Source organism: Atractosteus spatula, chromosome 6 (genome assembly GCF_055471065.1).
Source record: "Atractosteus spatula isolate fAtrSpa1 chromosome 6, fAtrSpa1.hap1, whole genome shotgun sequence".
Classification (NCBI taxonomy): domain Eukaryota; kingdom Metazoa; phylum Chordata; class Actinopteri; order Semionotiformes; family Lepisosteidae; genus Atractosteus; species Atractosteus spatula.
The window spans coordinates 39,905,382-39,930,494 of NC_142711.1; the positions used below are offsets into that span (position 1 = coordinate 39,905,382).

General features: G+C 39.0%; 1 protein-coding gene across 1 annotated transcript in view; it reads right to left on the bottom strand.

Annotated features, from left to right (window-relative positions):
- Positions 1-25,113, bottom strand: part of vopp1b (VOPP1 WW domain binding protein b) — a 99,801-nt gene that overhangs the window by 56,386 nt on the left and 18,302 nt on the right. Inside the window, exon 2 of the mRNA XM_088919590.1 lies at positions 13,641-13,699. Coding sequence (XP_088775716.1) covers positions 13,641-13,699 — 59 coding nt within the window. The remainder of the gene's footprint in view (positions 1-13,640; positions 13,700-25,113) is intronic.

Here is a 25,113-nt window from a genome sequence, read left to right on the forward strand (position 1 = left end):
TGACAATCTTAAGTGCTTAATTGTGTTATTTCTAAGGTAAAATAATGAATCTCGAATTTTGTCTTTTCTCAGAGGAGTCATGTCGTCTATTTCTTTGATGAAAGTGAAATATTCATTTAATATGCTAGCCATTCTTCTTTAATTATCTAGAAGTTTATCTTTATAATCACTGAGAAATTTGACTGTTCTTTTGCTGTAGTAATAGTGAAAAATCATTTATAATTTATTTCAATCTCCATTGTAATACTCCTTTCTAATGTCTAATATTCTGTTACTATTCTTTTTTTCTAATTCATTGTACTTATATTCTTAAACTACATCATCATCTTTTTGACTATTTTATAAAACATTTTTCTCCCTGTATGTTATTTATTTATTAAACCATTTGTTCCACTGCTTTCTACCCTTTGGTTTGCTTACTCTTGAGATGAATCTCTTCTGTGCTTCAGGCAGAATTTCTTTAAACTGTTCCCATCCATTTCTAAACGCTTTACATATCCACACTGTCCTATTCTACTTATCATAAGTTCTGTCTCATTCTATCATTCTCTGCTTTCCTGACATTGTAAACCTTTTTTGCACTGTACTTGTAATGATCAGTAAAGTACACTATATTCTGTTCATAGTCCACTGATGGTTCCATCACTTCGGTTGCCCTTGCTCAGTCTAGATTCTGCTAGATCAATACAATCATTTCCTTGCTCCAGCAGGAGTAAGAACGTAGTCATTAGTCATGTGTACCATTTCAGTTTCTGTTGCTAATATTCCTATGGGCTTTTAAGTGAGGAAAGTTAAAATCTACCATGTAAACCACTCTGTCCTTTATACTTATATTTCTAATTTCATTACAAAACATAGAATTATATACGACAATGGTAGTCTGTAGCATACTACTAACAATATAATCAAAATCTTTGATTTAAAAGTAACATTTAATGTATAGCTAAATTATACATTTATTAATGATAATAATATTTAATACAATTATTACTATGTGTTAGAAAGTAATAACACCGAAAATCTGTCCTCAAAATTTTCCCACAGGGTTTATTTTAATCAATTTTTAAAGAAATCTGAGTAATTTTCAGAAATGTCTGGATAGCCTAATTTTGCTAACGTCACACCTCATTCTCACTATGTGACACAGTCAATATCATATAAAGAGGTGTTCTTGGGCCCATAAAGGAGCACTCACCCTACGGTCTGTGCGGGTCCTAATGTTTGGTCCTTGTACCCACTGGGTCATGTATAACTGTTTACTGTTTATTTCATTTGACTTTATCATGTTCTGTATCTTACTTTGATATGAAACTACTGTTTTAAGCTCTTCTCTTATTACCATACATTCTGAATGTATTTTATGGTAAAATTTACTTTTTCTCGAAAAGCTTTCTTTTTTGTCCAAATCTAACCCAAGCAGTAAGCAGATAAACAGTTTGTCAAACTTTTGACTGGTGCCACCCCCCCATTCCAAAGACCACATTTGGGAGTGCGCCCAGCTCCCTCCCCTATGCCATAGATGGACGATGCACATGCGCGTTTGCTGCTGCAGGAGGTGTGACGTCCCTGGACATGTTGCTGCTTGAGTTCCAGCGGGTCTTTTATGATCCTCAGGTAGCGGGAAGCTGTGTGCAGTGTGCGGGGCACGAGGTGCATGAGTGGCTGTCTGAGCAGTACACTTACACAGTGCACAAACTAGCCTGGGGAGGACTAGTGTTAGAGGCAAAAATAAAGAGGACTGAGTGCCTCACGGGTTTGAATCCGGCGTCAGAGTCAGAGAGGAATATCAAACTTAAAAATTGTATGTAGTGCTTTGTACTCTAAAACCAGGTTTAAATGGGGAGAGCCGGCCACGCACATGTTCACAAGCACACATTCTGAGAAAGAACGCTCACGAGACAACAGAAATAAAATTTGATCTTTTATTTATTTATGGGAAATTGATCATTTCACAGTGACAAATGAATCTCTGTGATACAATTCAAAAACAGTTACAAAGTACACAAGAGCTCTGAACACTCCATGACCACGCTTTTAAATGTTGGTGCGGGAAATTCATTCGTTAAAGGTAACCACTATTCTGACACCTGTCAAAAATTCTGCAGTGTCCTTCAGACGCAGCGTTCTTTTTGATCTCCAGCTCTATATCTGTATGGAAGCCTGTTTCTGCCAGGGAGTAAAAAAAAAACACGCTATGGTATCTCGCAATTGCGACTTCGTATCTCAGAATTGCGAGTTATAAACTCAGAATTGCGACTTCATATCTCAGAATTCCAACTTAAAAAAACTCAGAATTACGACTTTAAGACCTGAGTTCGAGCCAATGCAGCGAGGCACGAACTAGGGTGTTAGCGGCGAGGGCACAGGCCCTAGAACCCGAATCCGTTACAATAACAAAAGGACAGACAATGAAATGTGGGCTATTTCGAAGTTGCAAATGTGAGATATAAAGTCGCAATTGCGAGATATAAAGTTGGAATTCTGAGATACAAAGTCATAATTGCGAGATACCATAGCGCGTTTTTTTTTACTCCCTGGCGGAAACGGGCTTCCATAATATCTGTAAACAGAGCTGTGCGATTCTGTCTAGCAGCATTAAGAAATTAGCCTGAGTAATCAGGGGTATGGTGTTGCCGCAAATTCTGTTGTATTTTGCTAATCCAGCGACAGAGCCGGACTTCATTTTCTGATCTGAAAAGAGCAGATTTGTAATGATGCCATTCAAGCTCTCTAAATACACCTCAATCTGTTTTTTAAATTTAAGCACATCTGCATTATTTTTCATTCAATTGAAAAAAAAAACAGAGAAAAGAAAAGCTTATCTAAGTCATACGTTACACTAGCTGTTCCACATGGTTAAAAAAGGCATAATTACCATTTGCAGTTGGTCGGTTGGCTGAGCTATAGTGGAGCCTGTAAGGGAACTGCTCTTGTTGCTGCATTCCTTGGTGTCCAAAGAACAGCTGTCTCCATCCATATCGCAGGGTGAAGTAGCAGGGGTCGGCATGTCAGTCTCCAGAAGCTGGGTAGAGGAAAAGACAACAGGGCCGAGCGTGTTATTCATTTGTCGTGTTAATTGTTAGTTAGCAAAATGTATTCAAAACACTGTTACTCACCTCAAGGTCTAGAGAAGGCAAAATTTCAATATTTTCTTAGGCGTCTGGCTCGTCTGTTCTTCACAAAGTGACTGAGGATCGCTGGGAGCAGACATGATTCAACCGTGGAGGAGGAAGCACTCAGAATCCAGGGTCCTGATTCAGACCGTAGTAGCTATTGGGCCTCTAGCTCCTCACAGGCACGCTTCCCTTGTACGGTCACTAAGGCTACCGGCTGACAACAGGCCACATTATAGGCACGCAACCTTCCTCCCTGCAGTGTGTCTCTCTCACCTCTCTGACTGAAAAAAAATTATCCTGTTGAAATCCTACTATGAAAGAAAATATAAAACCGTATCATGATAATTTAATCAAATCATTGCTTATCGCTAATGGACTGAAGTGTTAGGGAACACAATTCCATATTTAGAAAATAAAGAATTTTGAACATTCCCATTATAACCTAAATGCAGTTTTCGTATCAGTCTGAATATTTAGTAAATAAAGTCAAATTCTGAGTGCCAACATGGATGTAAATAAGCGAGCTCTGGACACTTTCTAGCTACAGAGAAAAAATGGCTAGTCACGAGTCGTGCAAAATTGTTGAAGAAGACTTCAACTGGATTGACGATTTTCAACCTCCTATGGGTATGTATAATTTCACTTTTTTAACAGAGTCTCTCCCTTGGCCAGGGAGCGTGATGCTTACCACATTACCTCCACCCCCAGTGTCGGATGGTCAAGAAAAATGGTGGCCCTTTCGCTCTGGGCCTTTATGGCCTGAAAAGGGACCTACCTACTGTACCTACCGACTGCCACGTGATTAACTGTATGCTTTACAGTGTGGACTTTACCAGCGGCTGACTCAAACACCATTGTGAATGGCGCTGGGAACAAAAGGATGCATTCTGCACTCAGTAAGGATAATGGTAAGTTTCACAATCATTTCTAAGTATTGTTTTTTTTTGTATGGCGTGGGTGTTTAAAATGTGGTCTGCTTTGTGTTTTATAATATATATATATTCGTTAAGGATCTGATGCTAACCAGCTACAGTACTGTCCGTCTCCTTTTCAATATTCAAAATCAGTGCAGAACCAAGGCTATAGTTCATAGGGACGTGACAGAACACAACTCTCCCACAAACGGTTAGTCTTTTTATTTAGTTTTCGGAGCGTTTCACAAATTGAAGACAGTTTTATAGCGTTAATTACTGTATTACTGAGCATTGTTGATCTCGCATCAAGTCAAGAGCCAAGTTTATGGAGTGGTACTCTGAAAACAGAGGCAGCCTTTTCATTTTAAAGGATGAGCTTAAACGTTACAGTAAGCAGGACGTTGTGTCAGGTGATAAAAATGACCAGATAGGTACAGTACATGTTTCACAATTGGGAGGTCTTCATCTACACCTTTCAGTTTATTACAATCTCTGGTGTAGGCATGGCCATGTTCAGGTTTCTGTTTTTGAAGAAAGACACGATTGTACTAGTTCCCCAAGATAATTGGGGAACATCAACAAAAGCGATTTTCCACAACCAGCATTCAGTGGTTCATGTACATCGAGCACAAGGACGGTGTCTTGTTTCAACACTCTCTTAGAACCAGAGGTGAATCAGGTAGGCCCGTATTATCTCGATAGGTATGCGGTTGTTGACGGGGTCCAGACTGCTTTTGAATTCAATGGATGCTTTTTTTCAGGTCTTGTTACTGTGAAAATGACTATAATCCAGTGACAAACTCTACATTCGGGTGGCTCTACAGAAAGACAATGGTCAAGATGAATTTTTTCCAGGTGAGGTTTCCAGGTGCATGTGATGTGGGAGCACAAGTGGAAGGACATGCTCGCTGCCGATGCAGACTTGTTTCTCAGCAGAGCTTGTCTACCTCAGCCTCCGGAACCTGTTTGGAGGGCAAACGCCATTTGTCTGTGTTACAAACCGAAACCTGGTGAGTAAATTCATTACTACGATTTCACTAGTCTACCCTTTTGTTAACAAAACTAAAAAACATCTAGTGGGTCATTTCAAGGTGAAAGTTTACCCTCCCAGGCATCTCTATTTTCCAATTTTACTGACCAGAGTTGACAAAAAATTGTATTTCACTCATTGTCATATGTGTGCCGAAACAAAGCAGAGGACTCCCTGCACACATAGCGACGACGACAGGGCACTGACCGGAGTGTGGTGCATCCTGGAGCTACAAGTGGCCATGGAAAAGGGATACAGAATCGCTGAGGTTTACAAAGTCTCGAATTTTGAGAGATCTTCGTAAGTCTTTTTTCGGATTACATTAAACTGCCCCTTAAGGGTAAACAAGAAGCCTTGGGTATACATATGACGAGAAACAACAGTGCTATATTGTCGAGTATTATGAAAAGGAGCTTAGACTCGGACAACATTAAAAAGAACCCCGCAAAGAGACAGCTCTCAAAAATTGCCCTCAGTTTACCGCAGACTGCTATCGTGAGAAGCCCTGACGAGCTGTTTGGCTACTTATTTGCCCCTTATTATGAAGTGTCGTCTTTTATCGATGATCAGTGCGCTTCTGTTATTTGGTTACACCAGTCAAGGCAACACCAACACAGCTTCACCACCGCCTACGCCCAGTTAGAGGATTGCTGGAGCATTGTCTGTACCACGACACCGACTGTCATCTTTGTTAGCTGGGAGGGAGAGTGGAATTCCGAGCTGGGTGATTATCTAGGCGAGCTTCCACCTGACCAGCACATCACAGAGTTTGTGTCCACGGAATCGTACAGTTAAAAATTATCCAGAGGGAAAGCCTGTTTAAAAGTGAAGGGTATTACTCTTAACGTCAGTAATTGTGAAAATATTAATTTTGAAAGTCTTAAGGAGCTGGTTTTTCACTTTGCTGATAACCCTTGCGCGTTGGACAGAGAATTTAAACAAATTTCAATTCAACAACAGGGGACAGTGTGGCTGAAAAAGGATTGGTGCATCAAAACCCGGACGCTAAGGAAAATGCAAAAAGTGGTATATGACAAAGTGGTGTTTGACTGAAAATTTTTACTCGTTACTGTACAGATATTAGAGACAATGGATATTAGACTGCAACATCCGTTTTCATGTATTTTGTTGGGGCCTTCAAACTGCGGAAAAAGCTTCTTTATAAAGCGACTCTTGGAGAGCATCAATTCTGTCATGACTCAGAAACCCGAAAATATCATGTGGTGTTATACAGTAGCTGCTGGCAACCTCTTTACGACGAATTAGTTCGGAGGTTCCCTTTCATTCGGTTTAAGGTATACCCAATACATTTAACGACGATCAATTACTACTATTGTTTAAATCTAAATAATCTTCTCCGCTGCCAGCGATGAAAATTCCAAAGGCACATTTTCTATGATGGCTGTGAGGGGTGGCACTTCTATGTAAAAGTTTTTTTCGATGCTGGTTTGGGTGGGGGCTAATTGGAATATATCCAGCTCCAACTTTGCGCATTCCGCAGACCCACAGTGAAAAAGGCCATGATTAAAATATATCTCAATGGGTCACATGCCCCGTGGTCCTCTTCTTATCCGTCCTGCATCTTTTATGAGCCAACTTGACTCTCTTAGCTCTATTTTTAGCAACCGTCAGAGGCCCTAGGAGCTGAATGGGTGACGACTTTCTTTTCCACTTGCCGGTGCTTTTGAGGTATACCAGACCCGAACCTTTCTGCTGTGGCGCAACTTTAGACGCCACGGCTCTAGTAATGTTACTCACGATGTCTTTGGCGATATTTTTAGCTGCGGATGCCATGTGCGGCTTAGCGAAGAAGAGGAACTGCTTTTCTAAAAAGGGCTCTGAATATCTCTCCAATACCCATGCCATATTGGACTGGAAGTCCAAACAAATCCAGGTAAACCGTACCCCGCTTGGTACTTGTAGTAGTTTGTGTACAAAGAACGGTCTCTGTAACTTTTAATAACCGTCATCCTTTTGAATGTTGGCGGGTTTCACGCATCGAAAAGGCAACTTGATGATAACCTTGCCAAATGCGAATGACACGTGTTAGTTTAGATCCGACTTAATCTCTATGGTGATGGTGTTGAAGTGCTCGATGCTCACTAGTAAGTAATGAGGTTTGTCGTAGAGAGCTGTGATAAATTCGCCATCTACACATTTCAGCAGTACCCAGCACATCAGCTCCTATGAGCTGATGAGATTTTAGAATATCTTTATATACAGTACGTACAGGGTGTTGAACCCACCCATTAGATAGACGAGGTGAGGCGGTTTTCCACTCCCTTTACTGTGTCTAAACCCCAGGATGCTCAACAGGCGACTGTGTGTGAACATGATCAGGTGCGTACCCCCACAATCTTTACGGATCTGCTAATGGGGTTGTATTTCAAATTGACGTTACTGAGATTGGCTCTCTTCATAGCGCACCTCATTTCCACTCTCAGCTGTTCAATGTTTGCGTAGTAACCCCTGGGTAAGGTGCAGGTCCATGCTTTTTCAGTATCTTCGTTGAAAAGGACAAATTGTTCCTCCCTGTTAAACATGTTAAGCATCTCCACCAGTCCCACTTCCCAGTTCCCCTCCAGGTCGATGGGTTTTGCTAAATGCTCTGTAAAGCATGAACTTGTATTCTTTGGAAACACCTTTGAGGATGAATTACTAGCCAGTGTCACGTAAAATCCGTTGGGATTCATTTTTTAAAACACCCTCTATATATCTTTCACCTCGGAGGCTTTTACACAACTATTAAATTTATCATTCCACCCCTGGCACTTTACCAAAAGCTGTTTATTTTTTCCACGGCCCCTCACAGCCAAAATGTTTTGTATCCGGGTTGACCTTCTGTAGCTCTTCGGTGTAAAAGGAACCTTAAATAACGTCACCGGCATAATCCTCTAGTTTGTACGAAGGTATCGGAGCAGGGGTCCGCTCTTTCACAATGAAAATTTCATCCGGGAAGGTTTGTTCACAACCCTTTTCAAACCTTGCTTGTGTTTTGGACACCCTCATGTGATCCCCTTTTTAAACAAGCCCTTTGACGGGGTCATTTTCAAATGCTCACCATAGACGGTTTGCCACATGGCTAGCGAATTAGCAGGGGTGACCGAAGCAAGTGAGGGCTTAATCGTTCTGTGGTAAATGTGACTGTAAGAGTAAATGGGATCCTGCAGGATATTTATATACCGAAATGTGTTTTTATGTGTAAAGTACCTCCAAAATTTTGTTTTAAGAGTTCCATTGAACCTTTCTACAACGCTAGCCTTTACATCGCTGGAGGTCACAAAGTGCTCAATGTTTTCACGTTTCAGAAAAGTTTGGAAAGGTCTGTTGAGACATTCTTTACCCTTGTCTGTCTGGAGTTTTCTGGGTAAACGACCCTCACTGAGTATGTTTCGAAAAGCCCTAGTCGCAGCTTCTCCGGACTTGGATTTTAATGCCACAGCCCAAGCGTACTTGGACAAGGTGTCTATATATTTTAAAATGTAACTAAACCCATCGTTAAACTCTGAATACTGGCGCATGTCCACTAAATCAGCCTGCCACTGCCAGTCAATGTCTGGGACCAGCGTTTCTATTTCTCTTCCATTTCACCCAGGCTGGTTTAAACGCAGGCTGGTGCAGCGTTTAAGTGTACTGCTCAGACAGCCACTCACACGCCCCTGCGCCCTGCACCCTGCACCAGTCCCTGCACTCCGCCGTAGCTCCCCGCCACCTTAGGACTGTAATAGACCTGTCTGAACTCAAGCGTCGACATGTCCAGGCCTGTCACTCCTCCTGCGGCAGCAAACGCGCATGTGCACCGTCCATCTATGGCGTAGGGGATGGGGCCAGGCGGACTCCCAGATATGGCCTTTGGAATGGGGGCATGGCACCTGTCAAAAGTTTGACGAACGGTGTATCTGCTCACTACTAACCCATACCCTATATTCCACAAGTATTGTTTATTATTGCATAATATATTGTTGAGAGGATCTCTGTGAAATCTGTACATACTTTTTCTGCTGACGCTAAAGTATTTTATAAGGTGGACATACAGAACTGATTTGAACTGGAATGGAAGAATGCTGGATACAAGGGCTACTATGTAATTCTTACTGTGTTATACATAGGAATGCGTAATACGAAACTAAGTAACCAATTGTGGTAAAAGAAGTTATCTTCTTCTTTGGCAAATAGGGAAGAGGAAGATGAGTGTGATCTTGGAATGCTGCCAATCTGATCAGCACAAGGAATCATGAGAGAAAAATACACCAAGCATCTCCCATGCGCATGAAAACTTCTTTTAACTTCTGAGACAGACTCCTAACTGTTTTTTAAGGGGAAGCGGAAAATTTTCTCCACCACTATAACATAATATAGTTTATTATAAAAATAATTATTTTATAGCAAATACTCTGGTTTATATGAATTCTAATTCATCAGAAGGATGAGATAAATAACCATATCAATCTAAGAGGCCAAGATTGCAACAATTTTAATTTCATTTAAACATGAAACTTCACCTTGCTGAAACGAGAATATGTCTGGGTTAACATGGTCTCCCTGTCATTTATAAACCAAACCTTGCCAATTCAAAGTCATTAATAAAGAAGGGTATATTTCCCATGCATTTTATTATGGTCTGTTTCTTAGAGTGCATAACCAAACTGTGAAAAGGGTAGTATTACAAATCATATTACAAAACAAGCAGTTTCCATATTGATAAGAGTACTTTCCATATTGCAGTTAGTGGCTCAAGGCAAGTAAATTTGTTCTGTATACTGTACATCTGTTCCCTATTATTCAGAGCATTTCCAACTCATAATTACTGTATAACTGTTTCTGTTCTGTGAAATGTAGCCTCTTTCAGTTTCCATGAATCAATAGAGAAAATTCCAAACATGGGTGGAGTGGTGGCGCAGTTGCTACCTTGCAGCGCAGGGGCCCTGGCTTCAATTCTGAAACTGGGGTACTAGCTGCTTGGAGTATGTTCCCCTGTGTTTGTGTGGGTTTCCTCTTGGTGCTTCAGTTTCCTCCAGCAGTCCAAAGACATACTGGAAGGTTAACTGGCTTCTGGGAAACTTGGCCCTACTGTGAATGTATGCATGTCTGTGCGACTCCTGTGATGAACCGGCATTCCATCCGGGATGTACTGTACCTCGCCTTGCGCACATTGATTCCTGAGAGGCTCTGGCTCCTCTGCAACCCTGAATTGAGTGAAGTAGTTAGAAGATGGATGGATTGAAGTTAAAAAATTATGAATATGAAGTGTGACATGTTTCATAAACCAGGTTAATTTTGTATTATTTGTAGTATGGCTCAACATCCAATTTATGATCACAATATGTGGTATTCCTGCAACCTCTTCATATGAATGTTATACTCGTAAGTATGTCTGAAAAGCTTAGAAAGTCATAATATAATAGCCCCTACCTGACAGTGTATCAAGGGGCAAAGGTCAGCAGGGAGGGGTCTCTATGCATTTGTTGTGCTACTGAGAGGCCAGAAGAAAAAGCGTCAAGCTGAAGGACAGATTGTAGGAAGAACTGGCAGGTGTCAGGTGTCAAGGCTTTATACTGTGGCTGTTTTTTCATATCAGTATATGGATATTAAGAGATATTAAAAGACTTTTGTTAGAGCTTCAATCACAGAGCTATGCTTTCTGTTCAGTGTGGTCTGTGTGTAAATGCACCTTTACCAGGGCTGAAATGCTTCTCAAGTGTCAAAGGGATTCTTTCTAGAGAGTGAATGTTGAGGTTAGCACCTCAAGTTGCAATACTGTACATTTAATTTTCTTTGTTATGCATGTACAAAATAGACATTTTAAGATACCGAAAACAAATTGACAAAATACCTATATTTTATCAGAGGTACTCATTTCATCAGAAGAACTTTCATTTACTTTAAGAGAGTAATAACTTTTAGTTATTCAATTACATGCAGGTGATTGGTCCAACTAAACCAGTAAACAGCTGACTCAGATTTTAAGTGCAGAACTAGAACAGACATGAGCCTTCCAGGACATGATCTGAACACCCCTGTGCTACAATTTTAGAACATTCTTTGTTTTTGTGTCATTTTCACAACTAGTCCAAGCAGGTTCCTGAGAAGCTAAACTTATGAACATGTTTGGACCTATTGGCCATCAACATAATTCCCCAAACAATGACATACAATGGACAGAGCCCTGTCAGGGTTGAGTGGAGTGGAGCTCACCTGGGCTTGCTTCACAACAGTGACTCCTGTGACTTTTTGTGCACCTGTGTTGTTGGAGACACCTGGGAGCTCCAATGTGAAAATACAGTAGCAGGTTGCTCTGAAGCTGCATGTTTTCAAGGATTTGTGACTCAGGCCCATTTGTCTCTGAGCTCTCTGTTTAATTGTGTCCCTGACCTAACCACTGATGCATAACATAACTGCATCTAATGTTCTCCTCAGTAGTAGGAAAATGTACATACCTCATTTACTGTACCTCCTCTTAGTCTATCTCAGAAAGTTTAACTGTTAAATTGTCTTCATTGTGACAGGTAATGTGAAGTTGGATCTAATTCTCCCTCAAAAGACATTCTTTATCACTGGACAGACAAGGCTGAGGTGGTATGAATTCTGCTCCAATCACTGGGCAAAACCCATGAAAATGGCTAATGAGGCTTTTGTAGAGAAACCTTCCTAGAATCCCCTTCACATAGGTAGCTGCATCAGCATGTATAAGCTGCAAAGGAACAAGTAAAGGTTTACTGCATGCTGAAAAGTGAAGAAAAGAAACAAAACATTTTGGCTGTGGAGCCTTATTCAGGTGTCAGTTGTGCTGTGGCGTGGCAATGAAGAGCAATTAAAGAAAAGCATGCAGAAGAATTTAACAGGAAAAATGATATTGTGTTGTAATTTACTTTACTTGAACAATTATTATTTTTTAAAAATACAAAACTTTATTTTCATCTTCATCCATGGGTGGTTGTGGTTTGGGAAGTTTTGAAAGGATGGGCTCCTGATTTGTGAAAGTTTTAGGATGTCCGTAAAAGTCGGGTTTTGGATTTTTCCAAGTTGTTTCTAGTATAGTACTCATCATTCCCACAGACTCCTGACCACATGGAAGTGGTAACAACAAAATTTGCTGAAGGGTCACGTTTTATGATCGTGCAAACTAGTGTTAAATGATTCCAGCTTTACTAGTGTACAATTACATTGAAACAATTGCTTTTTTCACCCACTACTATGGCATGTTTTTGTCACACCTAGGCTGGAAGTGACTGGCAGTCTGCAGTTGCCACGAAAAACCGCAGCATTCCCAAGAGCACTTGCATACCACCCTAGCTCATGAGAATGAAGTCAGTCCTCCTGTCCATTCAACCAGCACCTTTCCAATCAGGGAGCCAATTACTCGAATTCCCTTTTTAATTCCTGAAAAGCCACTGGAAAGACGCTCTGACATTGAATGTACTTGAGGTAGTGAACCACTTAGTGCAGCTTCACAGAACACGTCAATGCGATGAAATCCAGAAAAACCTCAAGGTCCTGGATATGGAACCTGGATTGCTAAACTTTCCTGTTTTCCAGACTGAAGCACCATTACAATGGTGTCTTCTCCTGCCTGCTTCGGAGAGCTTGAATCCTGTCTTCTACTCTGAACCCTAGCAGCTGGATTTCAGCCTGTCATTTCAGCGCGGCTGCCTGCAGTTCACAGCCGAGACATAACAGTTTTGACTTGAGGCAGACCTTAGGCAGATTAGTTTTACCTTCCTAATGCTGCGTTGTTGCAAGGTACACACATCTGTGACATGTGCTTGACTGAGGAACTTACAGTACAGTGCAAAAATATCAAGCATTGTAATGCAGCTTATATAAATCATATACGGGTCAGTGTTGAAAGTTTGTACAGGAGGCAAAGAAAAGAAAATTCTTTATGTTCATCTTCATATGGTACTATTCGATATGTCTATGGCGGCATAGAGGAGAATTCTTGTCACCTGTTCTTTCTCCAAGTTCTTTAGTGAAGCCCAAGACCAGATACTTTCCATTAGCAGAATGAAGTAGGGGACTGGTTACTATGGTTTACTCTTAATCAGCGTTTCTATACCTGTAATGCTAGAATCCATGATACCTGTTTGAAAAAACTGAACAAAAGCACATAGCATGTACAGTAGGCCTAATCATTAAAGCACCAAAGAGACACAAACACGTCACAATGTTTCAAGAGATTCAATCACAAAGTATTTAAAAAAAACACAAGAGCTCATTTATAGGTCAAGCCCACATTTTGTCATCCTTTGTTTGAAATTCAAATGTTTCAAGTTCAAATTATATCTTTCTACACTAAAGGGAAGTTAGGAATTAATTCTTTATCTAACCAGATACGTTCAGGACAAATTCTCATTCAAAGTGATAACCTAGTGACACACTTACTGTATATACCAAGGCTTTTGCTAAGTACTGTGATTGCAGTACTCTGATCACAGATAGAGCAACAGCATCACCCCACCACGAACCTGCAACACTCCAGTCAGGAATCCTGAGCCCTAAACACTACTCCACACTACTGCTGAATGACAGATATCAATACAAAAAGTACAAAAAAAGAAGAAGCATTTTATGTGTACTTACATAAAGTATATAGGATAACCTCCTTCAAAATACCAACAGTACTTCTTGGCTTCGATGCACTGCAAAGAAAGATAATGTAGTCATTCTCTGCAATTGTTATCTCTCAAAATTACATTTAGCTTACAGGACAAAGTGTGCAGTTTGGATCTTGCAGGAGGTAGAAGTACTTCAATTAATTTAAACCTTTGGTTTCCACATCTCCTGTAGACCAGTGTCTGCAGAACGACCCTTTAATTGCTGTGAGATAATGACTTTGTAACAAGAGAGCTCCAGTGTTTCTCAGAGCTAGTGGGACAAGGGAAAGGTTGAAAATGGCTTGCTCCACTGATCTACAGTATATTTGTCCCACAAACCAACAGGACAACATTTTTGCAACTCCAAAGGTATGATGATGTAAATGTTAAAAATACATAAATAAAAAACTTCAGGTTCTTCCATTATTTTCCCTATGAGTCTTATAGTCTTAGTAAAATAAGTAAATTATTTATTTATAATCATATTACAGTGTGACTTTCTATAGCAAATAACCGCACAGTTTCCCTCGCTACGTATTACGCACAATAAGCTGCAAACCCTTTTGATACGACATGCTTTGGGGAAATTAACTTCCTTTGTTCACAATAGTAGCTACAGTGTACATGCCTCCCAATAGGAATTCACAAAGAATGTTGCAGCACTAGCCATGATATTACAAGAAAAATGTTTTTTTAAAATTGAAAAGAACTGAGGACCCAGGAGATCCGTAGTTTTACCCAAAAAGAAGCAATTACACTACATGACATTCCAGATGTATTTTTTCAATGCCTCCTGCTATTTTGGTCTTACAATAAGTGTTCTACTGTTTTAAAGGCTCTACACCTGCATGTATTATTTACAGTTCAGCTAAAAATAGAGAAGTAGATGGTATACCGATGTAAGAGATTTAAATAACTTCAATGTGAATCACTAGCATTATGGGGCTGTTCTATCCCATGTTAAACATTCTCAAATTAATAGAATACATACTGTATGTATTCTTATAGAGCACTCATTGCCAGAGTTAAATTGCAAAAAACAAACCACATATAAAAATCGCTTACAAAGAGAACACAAATCAATTACAAAGAGAACACCAAAGAAGATGCTTCTTTTGTGTGCTTTAAAACAATCTAATGACAATCTCAGAGTTTCAGAAAGGATTTGGGAGGGAGGTTTGAAAACAGGAAAAGCTAAAAACTAAGTAATCTAAAGTGCGCATTCCTTTATTAAAGAAGGAAGATGAAAAACTGAGAGAGACATCTAATATAAGAAGTAAACGGATATGGAGTTACAAGCAAAGAAAGGAGCAAGACAGGCTGTATGGAACCTTATCTGTAATCTTACTGATGTTCTAAAAACGCAGCAGACAGAGAAAAAACATTCCTTTAGGTTTAAAGCAGGGGTTTTCAGAAAGAACATGAAATGCACAATTTTCTCCTAGATTCTTGTAAAAAAGCAATTTATTTCAATAATGGAGTGTCAAGAAATTAACAACCAAAATGCATTATAAAAAGGTCAAAAGATTCTAACCGATATTGTTGCTACTTTGTATGACTTTCAGTCACTTGAAAAATTACTTCAAGTGTCTGTTTATATTTTGTACTCGTTTAGTAAGCTTCCTTCCTTTGGGAAGCTTGTTTATTTTTATTTATGTTGTAACTTTTTCAAATATCTTAATAACTACCAGAGCAACCAGTTTTGTATAGCACTCCTAGAGAGCCCAGCTCTTAACTATTTTTTTCAAATCTCCCCAACTCTAAATCCTTGGGAGTAAAATGGGCAACAAAATTGACCTTAAAATTGTTCCTCCTCAGAAATGTACAGTTACTTCCATAATAACAAATGTGTCTGGACATTGATGGCTTTACAGATGAAGGAGTCATTTACTGTACATCTTTAAAATGTCATGAAACAGTTCAATGACATGCCATCATGTGCCTTGACTGGGGAAGCAGCACCAAACCCTGGATGATTCATGAGACTAACTTATCCTTCCTGTCTCACTGGAGATACTAGCTAATGTCTAACTGTTTCTACCCAATAGCCCACAGTCCTTCATCAAAGGTTTAAAACAGTTTAAGAGAAGTAGAATGGGATAGGATGTGATATTTGTTTGAGACAAGCCTTGCACTGTTCTTTGATTCCCCCTCCTGATACAAACATCTATATGGACATTATATCCTGGGTATAGGTAACATGGAAATGAAACGGTAGGTGTTACTTTACCGACAGAATATTAGAACTCTTAGAATTAACAATTGTTTGATCAAAAATAGTATGGGACACACAAAGCATATTGTATGGTGCATTAAGATTTTCAGAAGGCTTTTGAGAAAGTTAAACCCATAAGATTAATCCTCACATTACAGGCAGAAGACATCCACAGAAATCTGTGCAATTGGATTGAGAACTGATTAATAAATAGGAAACAAAGTGTACAAGGGTAAATGTAAGGTACAAGGGTTAAAGTGAGGATGATGTAATTAGGAGCACCAGAAGTATCTCTTGGATGAAACGAGGAATGTGCCAGTATGCTCACCACACATTAGCTATCAGTAGGGAGGAGAACCCAGTAAAGAAACCAGTTCATAGATGGGGACTATTAGGAGGCCAAGATTCGTAAAGGCCAGGGGGAAATTTGACCAAGACGCCAGGGCAACACCCCTACTCTTTTCAAGACACACCCTAGGATTTTTAATGACCAAAGAGAATCAGGACCTCTGTTTTATGTCTCATCCAAAGGATGGTGCTTTTTATAATGTCCCCATCACTATACTGGGGCATTACATACACACAGACTGAAGGGTGAGCGCTCTCTACTTGTCCCACAAACACCTCTTTCAGGAGCAGCCTTATCTTCTCCAGGACATCTCCCATCCAGGTACTATCCAGGTTCACTCCTGTTTAGCTCCAGTGGGTTACCAGTTGTGAGTTGCAGGGTGATATAATTGCTAGCTATTTAATGTAGACAAGTGCAGGGTTTTGCATATTGGTTTAAAATAAAGACAAAATGGAAAAGGCTGAGCTAGAAGAGGATTTGTATGAAAAGACTTGAGTGTTAATGTTGACCCACCATTTACATCGTCCAGACAATGCAGGGGAGTAACAAAAAGGCAAACAAAATGTTAGGTTATACAGTTAAAGGCACAGAATTCAAATCAAGGGATGCTATGTTAAAATTAAACTAATCAGGCCTCATTTAAAATACTGCACACAATTTTAGTCACCACTTTACAAAAAAATATATTATCAGTCCAGAGAAGAGCAACTAGGTGCATTCTGAGACTTCAAGGAAAGTCATACACTGACAGGCTGAAAAAACTGACCCTCATTAGTTCTGAAGAGAGAAGATTACATGGGTACCTGATACACGTCTTTAAAATTCTCAAAAGCCTTGTCAAAGTCAAGTCAGAGACCTTCAAAATGAACAGTGAAACATTAACCAGAGGACACAAGTGGAAACTACACTGATGGGGATTTGAATGCAAGAATAAGAGGCACTTCTTTACCTTAAGGGTTATGGGAGTAAGGAACAAGCTATCCAGCCATGTGATTGAAAACAATACTGAATTGGAATAATTAACTACTAAATACCAAATTTGTAACCATTTTTATAATCTTAAACTGCTTGCTTAAAAGACTCAGTAATGCTATTTTTAACTCTACCAGTCAACAGTCTCCAATTTCTCTAATATTATTGCATTTTATGTTAGACAGCCATTGCCTTTGTCCAGACATTCTGCACATCTTAGCATATTTTCCTGAGAGTGCTATGGATGTCTCCATCTCTTCTAATGACTCTTTTCAGTATGAGTTCACCTCGCCCTCCAAAACTACAAAATGTAAGGCTATATAGTCAAAGGCACAGTTTATATAGTTATGAGAGTTCTCAAGAAAACTTAAGGGAATGCCAGGTGCTTCTCAAATTTTACATGAACTGCAATTGTTAAATTACATTAACTTCAGACAACTTCAAAACAAATCAATAGCATTTAAGAATGTACTTGTATCTAATTATGCCACATATTGTATATAAAATACCCTCATATATCTGATTATGTTTTGATAAAACTAATGCCACTAGATGAATACTCATCCATGCAATTCCTGACGTGATTTTCAGCAAATACTGAATATGGTATTGAATATGATTTGTGAAAGCAAACTTTTTTTCCACACTGACACAATAACATACACAACAGCCCAAAAATCATTATGCAGGTGTATAGATTTGTTTTGCCATGGCTTTCAGTATCACTAGGATCATTTGAACATATTTGTTTTTAAAAAAAGAACTTCACAAAACTATATCACAACAGCTCAGAGTGAACTAGCACCCAACATGAAGTGTTGTAGTAGCCAATTGTCACATTTACCATTTGAATCTAATTGACTGTCAGATGATCCTCATCACTAACATTACATACTCCACTCTATACATCCATAAAGCTATAAGCCTACATTTGGTACTAAAAAATACAAATCTATTTGGATTATCTGTTGAAAATGGCAAAATTCTCAGTAGATTGTATGGAATTGTGCTTCAGCATAGAAAAGAAAACAAACTGGATGAAAGAAGTCAAATAATGAAAAATGTCTACAGTATATACAGTATGAGCACTTTTATGATTTAGAAGCATCTCAGTAAGTTGTGGGTACCTGCTATCAGAATGTAAACAGTTACATCTCTATACTGTTATATTTTCTTTTTTCTCATTTAATATTGCCCTACTATTTAAATATCTCAATGCCTGTTAAAAATAAAATTTCAAAATACTTTTTATTGGTACAAAGAGTCAACAGATTCTGCAGAAGTTAACTACTGTACACTTAATACTTTATAATAAGATTGACACTTTATTTAACAATACAAATACAAAAACCTCTCTTAGTCCTCACAGACTTTTACTACTGCTAAAAAAGACCCACAAGGACCAAACTACAGTTTTACTACATTGAACAGAACATCCTAATTAAGGACTCTAAGGAAAAACATCTAGCACAAAAAATGCAGCAAAAAAATCTAACACAAATCGAACATCTTGAGTTGCATTACATTATAAATAGGAAAAAAAATCTGTAACAAAGATAGCAAAAAGTTCACAGTCACAGCATATGCAATTATGCAGTTATTACTGAATGCTGGTAAGGATTATTTTTACTCTCTTACTGGTGAGGAGAAAAAATGTTTTAGCAACACAGAGGAAAAATTGATCTGTTTCTCCCTCAAGGCAAATTTGCTGTGTGAACATACTTCATTTTTGTGTTCAGTTTTGTGCAAACTAGCAGAACGAAATTAAAATTACATGGAATAAAAGATGGGGGGAAAAAAAAGATGAATTTACTTTTATGTGTGAGTGTGCTTGAGGTGGGGTAATGGCAGAATAAATGACATTCAGATGGAGTGGAGTTTAAATGAGGTAAGAAATCTTCGGCTTCCTAAATGACCTTTCTCTTGTCAAACTCTTTCAAGCTCTGGAGGGGGGCTACATCTGCTGTAGGCAGCACCAGATTGGCAGATAAATTGACACCCATGATTAGAGAAGACTCTTCAGTTTCCTGCATTAGTCTGCTGTAGATTAATAGTTCCCCTTGGGGATGATCGTTAGAATTGGCTCATGAGACATGTAGTTTCACATACCTTTTCTTTTCTGGTTCCCACTGTGCTTCCTATGAGACACTCAGAGCTTGTGATTTATTTCTCAGTTGGTTATCAGGTTGTTTGTTTGTGCCATAGCAGGAAGCATTGCAGGCAATTAGTTGCACTCTGGCATCTCCCGGGGGGACAGGGAACTGACCACAGCCATCAGATTTTGTTATCTGTTCCACCAATCTCAGAGGCTGCCTGTCACATTTCACGGGGGTGAAAGAAAAATATGGGCTGTATAAAAAGTCAGTGCAGTGGTTCAGCACGTAAGAGACCTCACTGTCATAGCATGGGCAGGTTATTTCACTGCTGGAATACAGGTGGATCAATACCAGTGTGAAATCAATGTAAAAGTGTCTGGAATCCGGACTGATTCTTTTTGGCATGCAAAAAGCACTTCAAGGAGCTGTCACTGCAAAAAGGTGTTTTTCACTTTTCATTGAATTTACTGATGAGGGGAGAAGACTCAGACACAAAAGAGGACAGGGTTTCATCCTGAAATCAATCCAATATGTTTCTTTATCTTTGCATATACAGTAGCATTCTGCCAAAACAGTCCCAGTGAACAACTAAAATGTGAATAATGTGCAGATGATGAGCCGAAAGCCTGGTGTTTAATTTATTTTTTGTGAAGGAGTACAATGAACAGCATTTCTCTTTTACAGGAAATTTCTCATAACACAACAGAAGCAAGTCTAAATAGGAGACCAAATAAGTAGGGGTGTTTACCTACAGTAGGTGTCCAAAACCCAGTTCCTCTTTTGGCATTTACAATCTGTCCTTACTAAAGTTTCCCTTAGTTAATTCAGAATCTGCTGCTTCCAATTTCTGTACATGATCTGCAGTGCAGTGGGGCATTAAGGATGCCATGTGCGTTACCCAGTTGACTGCTGCACTGAAATGGTGGTTGGAATAGGTCTCCTCTTTTATGTAAATGATTCTGCTTCAGAACCTGCGTATGTAGTTATAACGTTACTATTATTTTAAAAAGAAATTCTCAGACGGGCTACTATTTGTGCCATGCTATTGAATGTTAAGTACTGAACATACTGTATACTGTACATAAAAAGATCAGCTATTTAATTGGTTAAATCAGCTCGTTATTGGCAACTGTGCACAGTGGAATAGTGACATGGGCATGGTTGTTATCACTGCTGCCTCACAGCCCTTGGGTCCTGGGTTCAATTAATCACTGGAGTGTTCTGGGTGGAGTTTGCATGTTCTCCTCTCCTATGTCACATTGCCTGCTGGAATTGTATGTGGCTCACTGCAACACTGCACTGAACTAAGCAGCTATTAAAAATAAATGGTAATTGTTCTGTGAAATATGGAAGATTTTATTTGCTAGCAACTGTATGTTTTAATTTAAATATACTTCCTGTGACTAACATCAGGCAGAAGTATATTTACTATCACCTCCAAATTACATTCATGTTTATACAGCACAGTTTATTTCTTTACAATCTGTGAACATTTTATTTCTGCATGGTTTCACCCACAGCTGCAGAAAATCAGGCACAAGCTTGACTAATGACCTCCAAGAAGATTCCCCTAGGCAAGCCGCAGGACTTCTTTCAAACAGAAGACCATTACTCAATGTGACAGGATGGAGATCTCCATGGTGCTACAATGTGACCATGAAAATTAGATATGATTGAATTGGCCACCCCCACCTCTCATTTTACCTCTGGAAAAAAGAAACACATACAGACACACAGTTCCCTAAACTGAAAAAAATCTGTTTTGATTGCAGAGAAGCAGATGCCATTTGGGAAATAACCAGAAGTCTTACGCAGATCAGCTTAAACCCAGCTTAAAGCACTGTATTAATATGTGATATTTTACAACTGAACACAGAACTGACCTGTAAAATAGAGAATGTTTCAATGAGGGTCTACGGTGGGCAGCACTAGCTGCGCTAACATGCATAGAGTGGAGAATATTTAAAATAATAAACATACACATAAACTGCCCAACCTTAAAGGTAATTTCAATAGCTTTTACATTCTCCTATTCTTCCACTTCACATTCTGCTATGTAAATACCCGTTCTTGCGAACATGCACACAAAATACACCTTTTACAGTTTTATTTTTACTTTTCTACATATACAGTACATAATAAAAGCTCTTTATTGTTCATGAAAGTTTATTATAGGGACAGTAATCCCAATGATTTATCTGGGGAAAAAAAACATCTAAACTAGGAATGAAGACAACAGCAAAACAGAATCACTCTCCACATGGGTGACAGTGAGGGACTAATGTGTCAGTGGTAACAGGGAGAAGCCCAGGAGCCTGGCCAGTCCTGCTCCAGCTGCAGGACTGGACAGGACTGGTATTTGAAATATATTTGGTCGTGAGTTTCACAGTGGGGGAATGCAAGTCCTGTTTAATTAAAACAAAACCCTGTAAGGTGACTGTGTGATCTTGAATCCTCCTACAGTCACTACAGCAGTTCAGCCATGAGTACACAATGTTTGAAATAGGGAAAATAACAGAAGATTCTAAATAAATGCTTGCAAGGAGCAGAGATAGAGTAGGCATACTTGATTATTTAGACTTGCATCTCATGGATCCAAGTGGTCTGTGGTCATACTGTAGCTTTGGAGATCTCAGTCAATAAATGTAATGATATGAACAAAGGATTTTGCAACTGGAACTCTTACACAACTATGATGGACTATGTGGAAAAGAGTTGGAAAAGACTGAAATGACAAACCTATGAAGAATATTAGAAGTTATATAACAAAGCTGTTATAAAACGAATCATGATAACAAAATACATACTTTCAAATCCAGGCCTACTAATTATCTGTTAAGGTGTGGATTTGGCACTCAGCGCCCACTGCATATTTCCTTTGTTGTACTGTAAGCCAAAGAAAACTGCAAGTGGCTTTTTCAAGCTCATGTAGTTAAATGACAATAGGTCACAACTGTGTAGAGGAAACATCATTACTGAAGTAATGAAAAATAACTCTCAAACACACCTGACATGAGCGAGGAAACAGATTAACTCCAGGCTTATTTTGCACACACAACCACATCACAGAGAGAGTGAATGAATCAATATCATATCAACACCAGGAGGGTGAACTCCATTAGCGGACACAAGCAAATATAAAGATGATTCAGAAGTGCTGCCACTCATGCCTTTAAACGAACGAGTCAGTTATAATCTACAACTGACTGCAATTTACTTTGCATCATGTGTCTATGTAACTACGTATCTTCCTTTAGGTTTTCAGCACTTAGCTCAAAGATCAAAAAGATAAAAAATGGAAATTAAGTCCTAGTACTGAGATTTCACAGGACCAGGACCTACTGTAATAACACAATTTCACATTTTTGAGTATAAACAGAACACCGTTAAATTGAGCGCGTAAATGTAATTTAACCTTATTTAAAACGTTTTAGAAACACCCAGAATTTGAAAATAATGTTGTGTTTAGAGCGATGAACAACATTTTTAAGTATTACATTCATTTAAATATTTAACTGAACAATTTAAAGATTTTGACTTGGTGAACCACATACGTGTACTACAGTACATGCAAAGGTGAAAGCAACACTAAAATACTTTAACTTTTATGTAATTTATAAATTATATTATTATTAATGTACTACATAAAGTTGTATTACACACTGTCTATTAAACCCTACAACTATCTCAGCTGATCAGCAGAGCTTCGTAAACAGTTTAGGATAATTAATGTAAGGCAAAGGCAAAAGACCAGACAAGGAGTTTGGAAGAGTACAATCTTTTGAGTTATGCAGTTATGTGACATTTTTAATTTGCGTTTTAACTTCCACTTTCTGTGGAAGAAATCTACTATTTCCATTCCAAAAACTTCCAGGCTAACAACCATCATCTTACAGAAACTCTCAAAGAACTACAAATTAAACCGTAACTTGATAAGATCAGTCCTAGACTTCTTAATCCACAGGTCTCAACAGGTCTGACATTCACTACACTTGCATTGGATCACCACTGGGCTGTGTCTTGTCCCCCCTACAGTACGTTTTGTACACTAATAAGTATTAGAGCAAACATAAATATCTCAATAAGTATGTTGATGACACAGCCCTGATCAGCTAATTAAAATATCATGGTCCCAATGATTTTAATAAATGATGTATAGTAAGGAGCTCTCTTTGAACTAAAAAAGAGTACACAAACAAAAACAAAACAAAAATAAATGCACTAACAAAAAAGAGTGCACAAATAAAAATGTGTTCAAAATGGAAATAGATTCTCACAACAGACAAGACATCTGGTGTTAGGCGAGAGGGCAGAACTGAGTGGAGTGCACGTGTTGAGTTCTTGGTGAGACATTTTTGTGAATTTTCTAAAATCGTAAAAACACCATAACAGTAGGATGTTCTGTTCGTTTTGTGGAGGGCAGCTTTGTGAAAACCATCCAGTTTGCCCACATTACGGGAAATACACAGGATTTCTTCTTGTTAATCTTGAAGGGGCTTCAGGGAGCAATCAAGCGTTTTTTAGATCATTGTTGGTGGTCCGGTATAATCTGCAGTGTTACAGTATGTACTGAAATAAAGTACAAAAATAGTGTGGAAAAAGTATTTAATTTCCCAACCTCTTTTTTTTCTGATAGATCAAGGGTAAACCTCTACATTTTCCAAGTTCATACATTTCAGAGACTAAAAGCAACAGGAAAGATGTCAGTGATATTCCATTTATTTTTATATAGGGCCTTTCACAACAAGGTTGCCCCAAGGCACTTAACAAAGCAAGTGACCATACATGTTGTGAATACAGAACAAAAAAGACCAGAAGACAATGGAGGAAAGGAACCAAAACTCTTTAGTAAGGAGAAAAAAAACCTCTAGGGGTCCAAGGTCAACTGGCTGCCTGACCCTTTTGGGCATGTTAACATTATACAGTTAAAAAAAGGAATAAATGAATAAGGGTATTAATCCATCCATCATGTCTTCTGTATGTCAGTACTATATGCAGATCTCTGTAGACCAGCAAAATCCACCTAAACAATAGCTATATCCATGATGTCCCTCTTGGATCCATGGCAGTGATGCAGCATCCAACTCAGATGGTGCCAACCCTGGGCGCCATCCAGACATGTGGGGAGGAGAATAGGATAGTTTGGTCAGAACAGATGTATCTACCTGGTGGGCCAACACAGAGACACACAATGGCATGTACAGCAGCACCAGCAGCCATGGATGCAGCAGGCTAAAATGTAAGGTGTGAGTAGGCTAGGCTAAAGTAATAGGTTTTCAGTCTGGCTTTGAATACTGAGATTGACTCGGCATCCCGAACATGGGGGTCCTGTAACTAAAGGCTTTACCTCCAACTGTTTTTTTATTTATGCGTGGAATATGAAGAAGACCTGCATTTGTGATCTAATCGGGCGACTTGGACTGTATACATTAATAAGTTCTATTAGATAGACAGATGCCTGACCTCTGAGAGATTTATAAGTAAGTAGAAGGATTTTGAAGACGGCACTGTACCTGACAGGAAGCCAATGAAGAGAGCTAAGTATGGGGGTTATATGATATACAGTACATTCAACAGGAAAAGCATTAAATCTAATGTGTAGGCAAGTCTGATAAAACATTTCTACTAAATTTGCAATGCATACAATACATCATTGTAGCAGATTTTTACTTTAAGACAGCAGCCATATCACCCTGCAACTCACAATTGGCAGACCACTGAAGCTAAGAAGGTGTGAGCCTGGTCAGTACCTGGATGGGAGCCTCCTGGGCTAAGAAAAACTAAGGTTGCTGCTAGAAGAGGTGTTAGTAGGGGGGTCTAGCAGGAG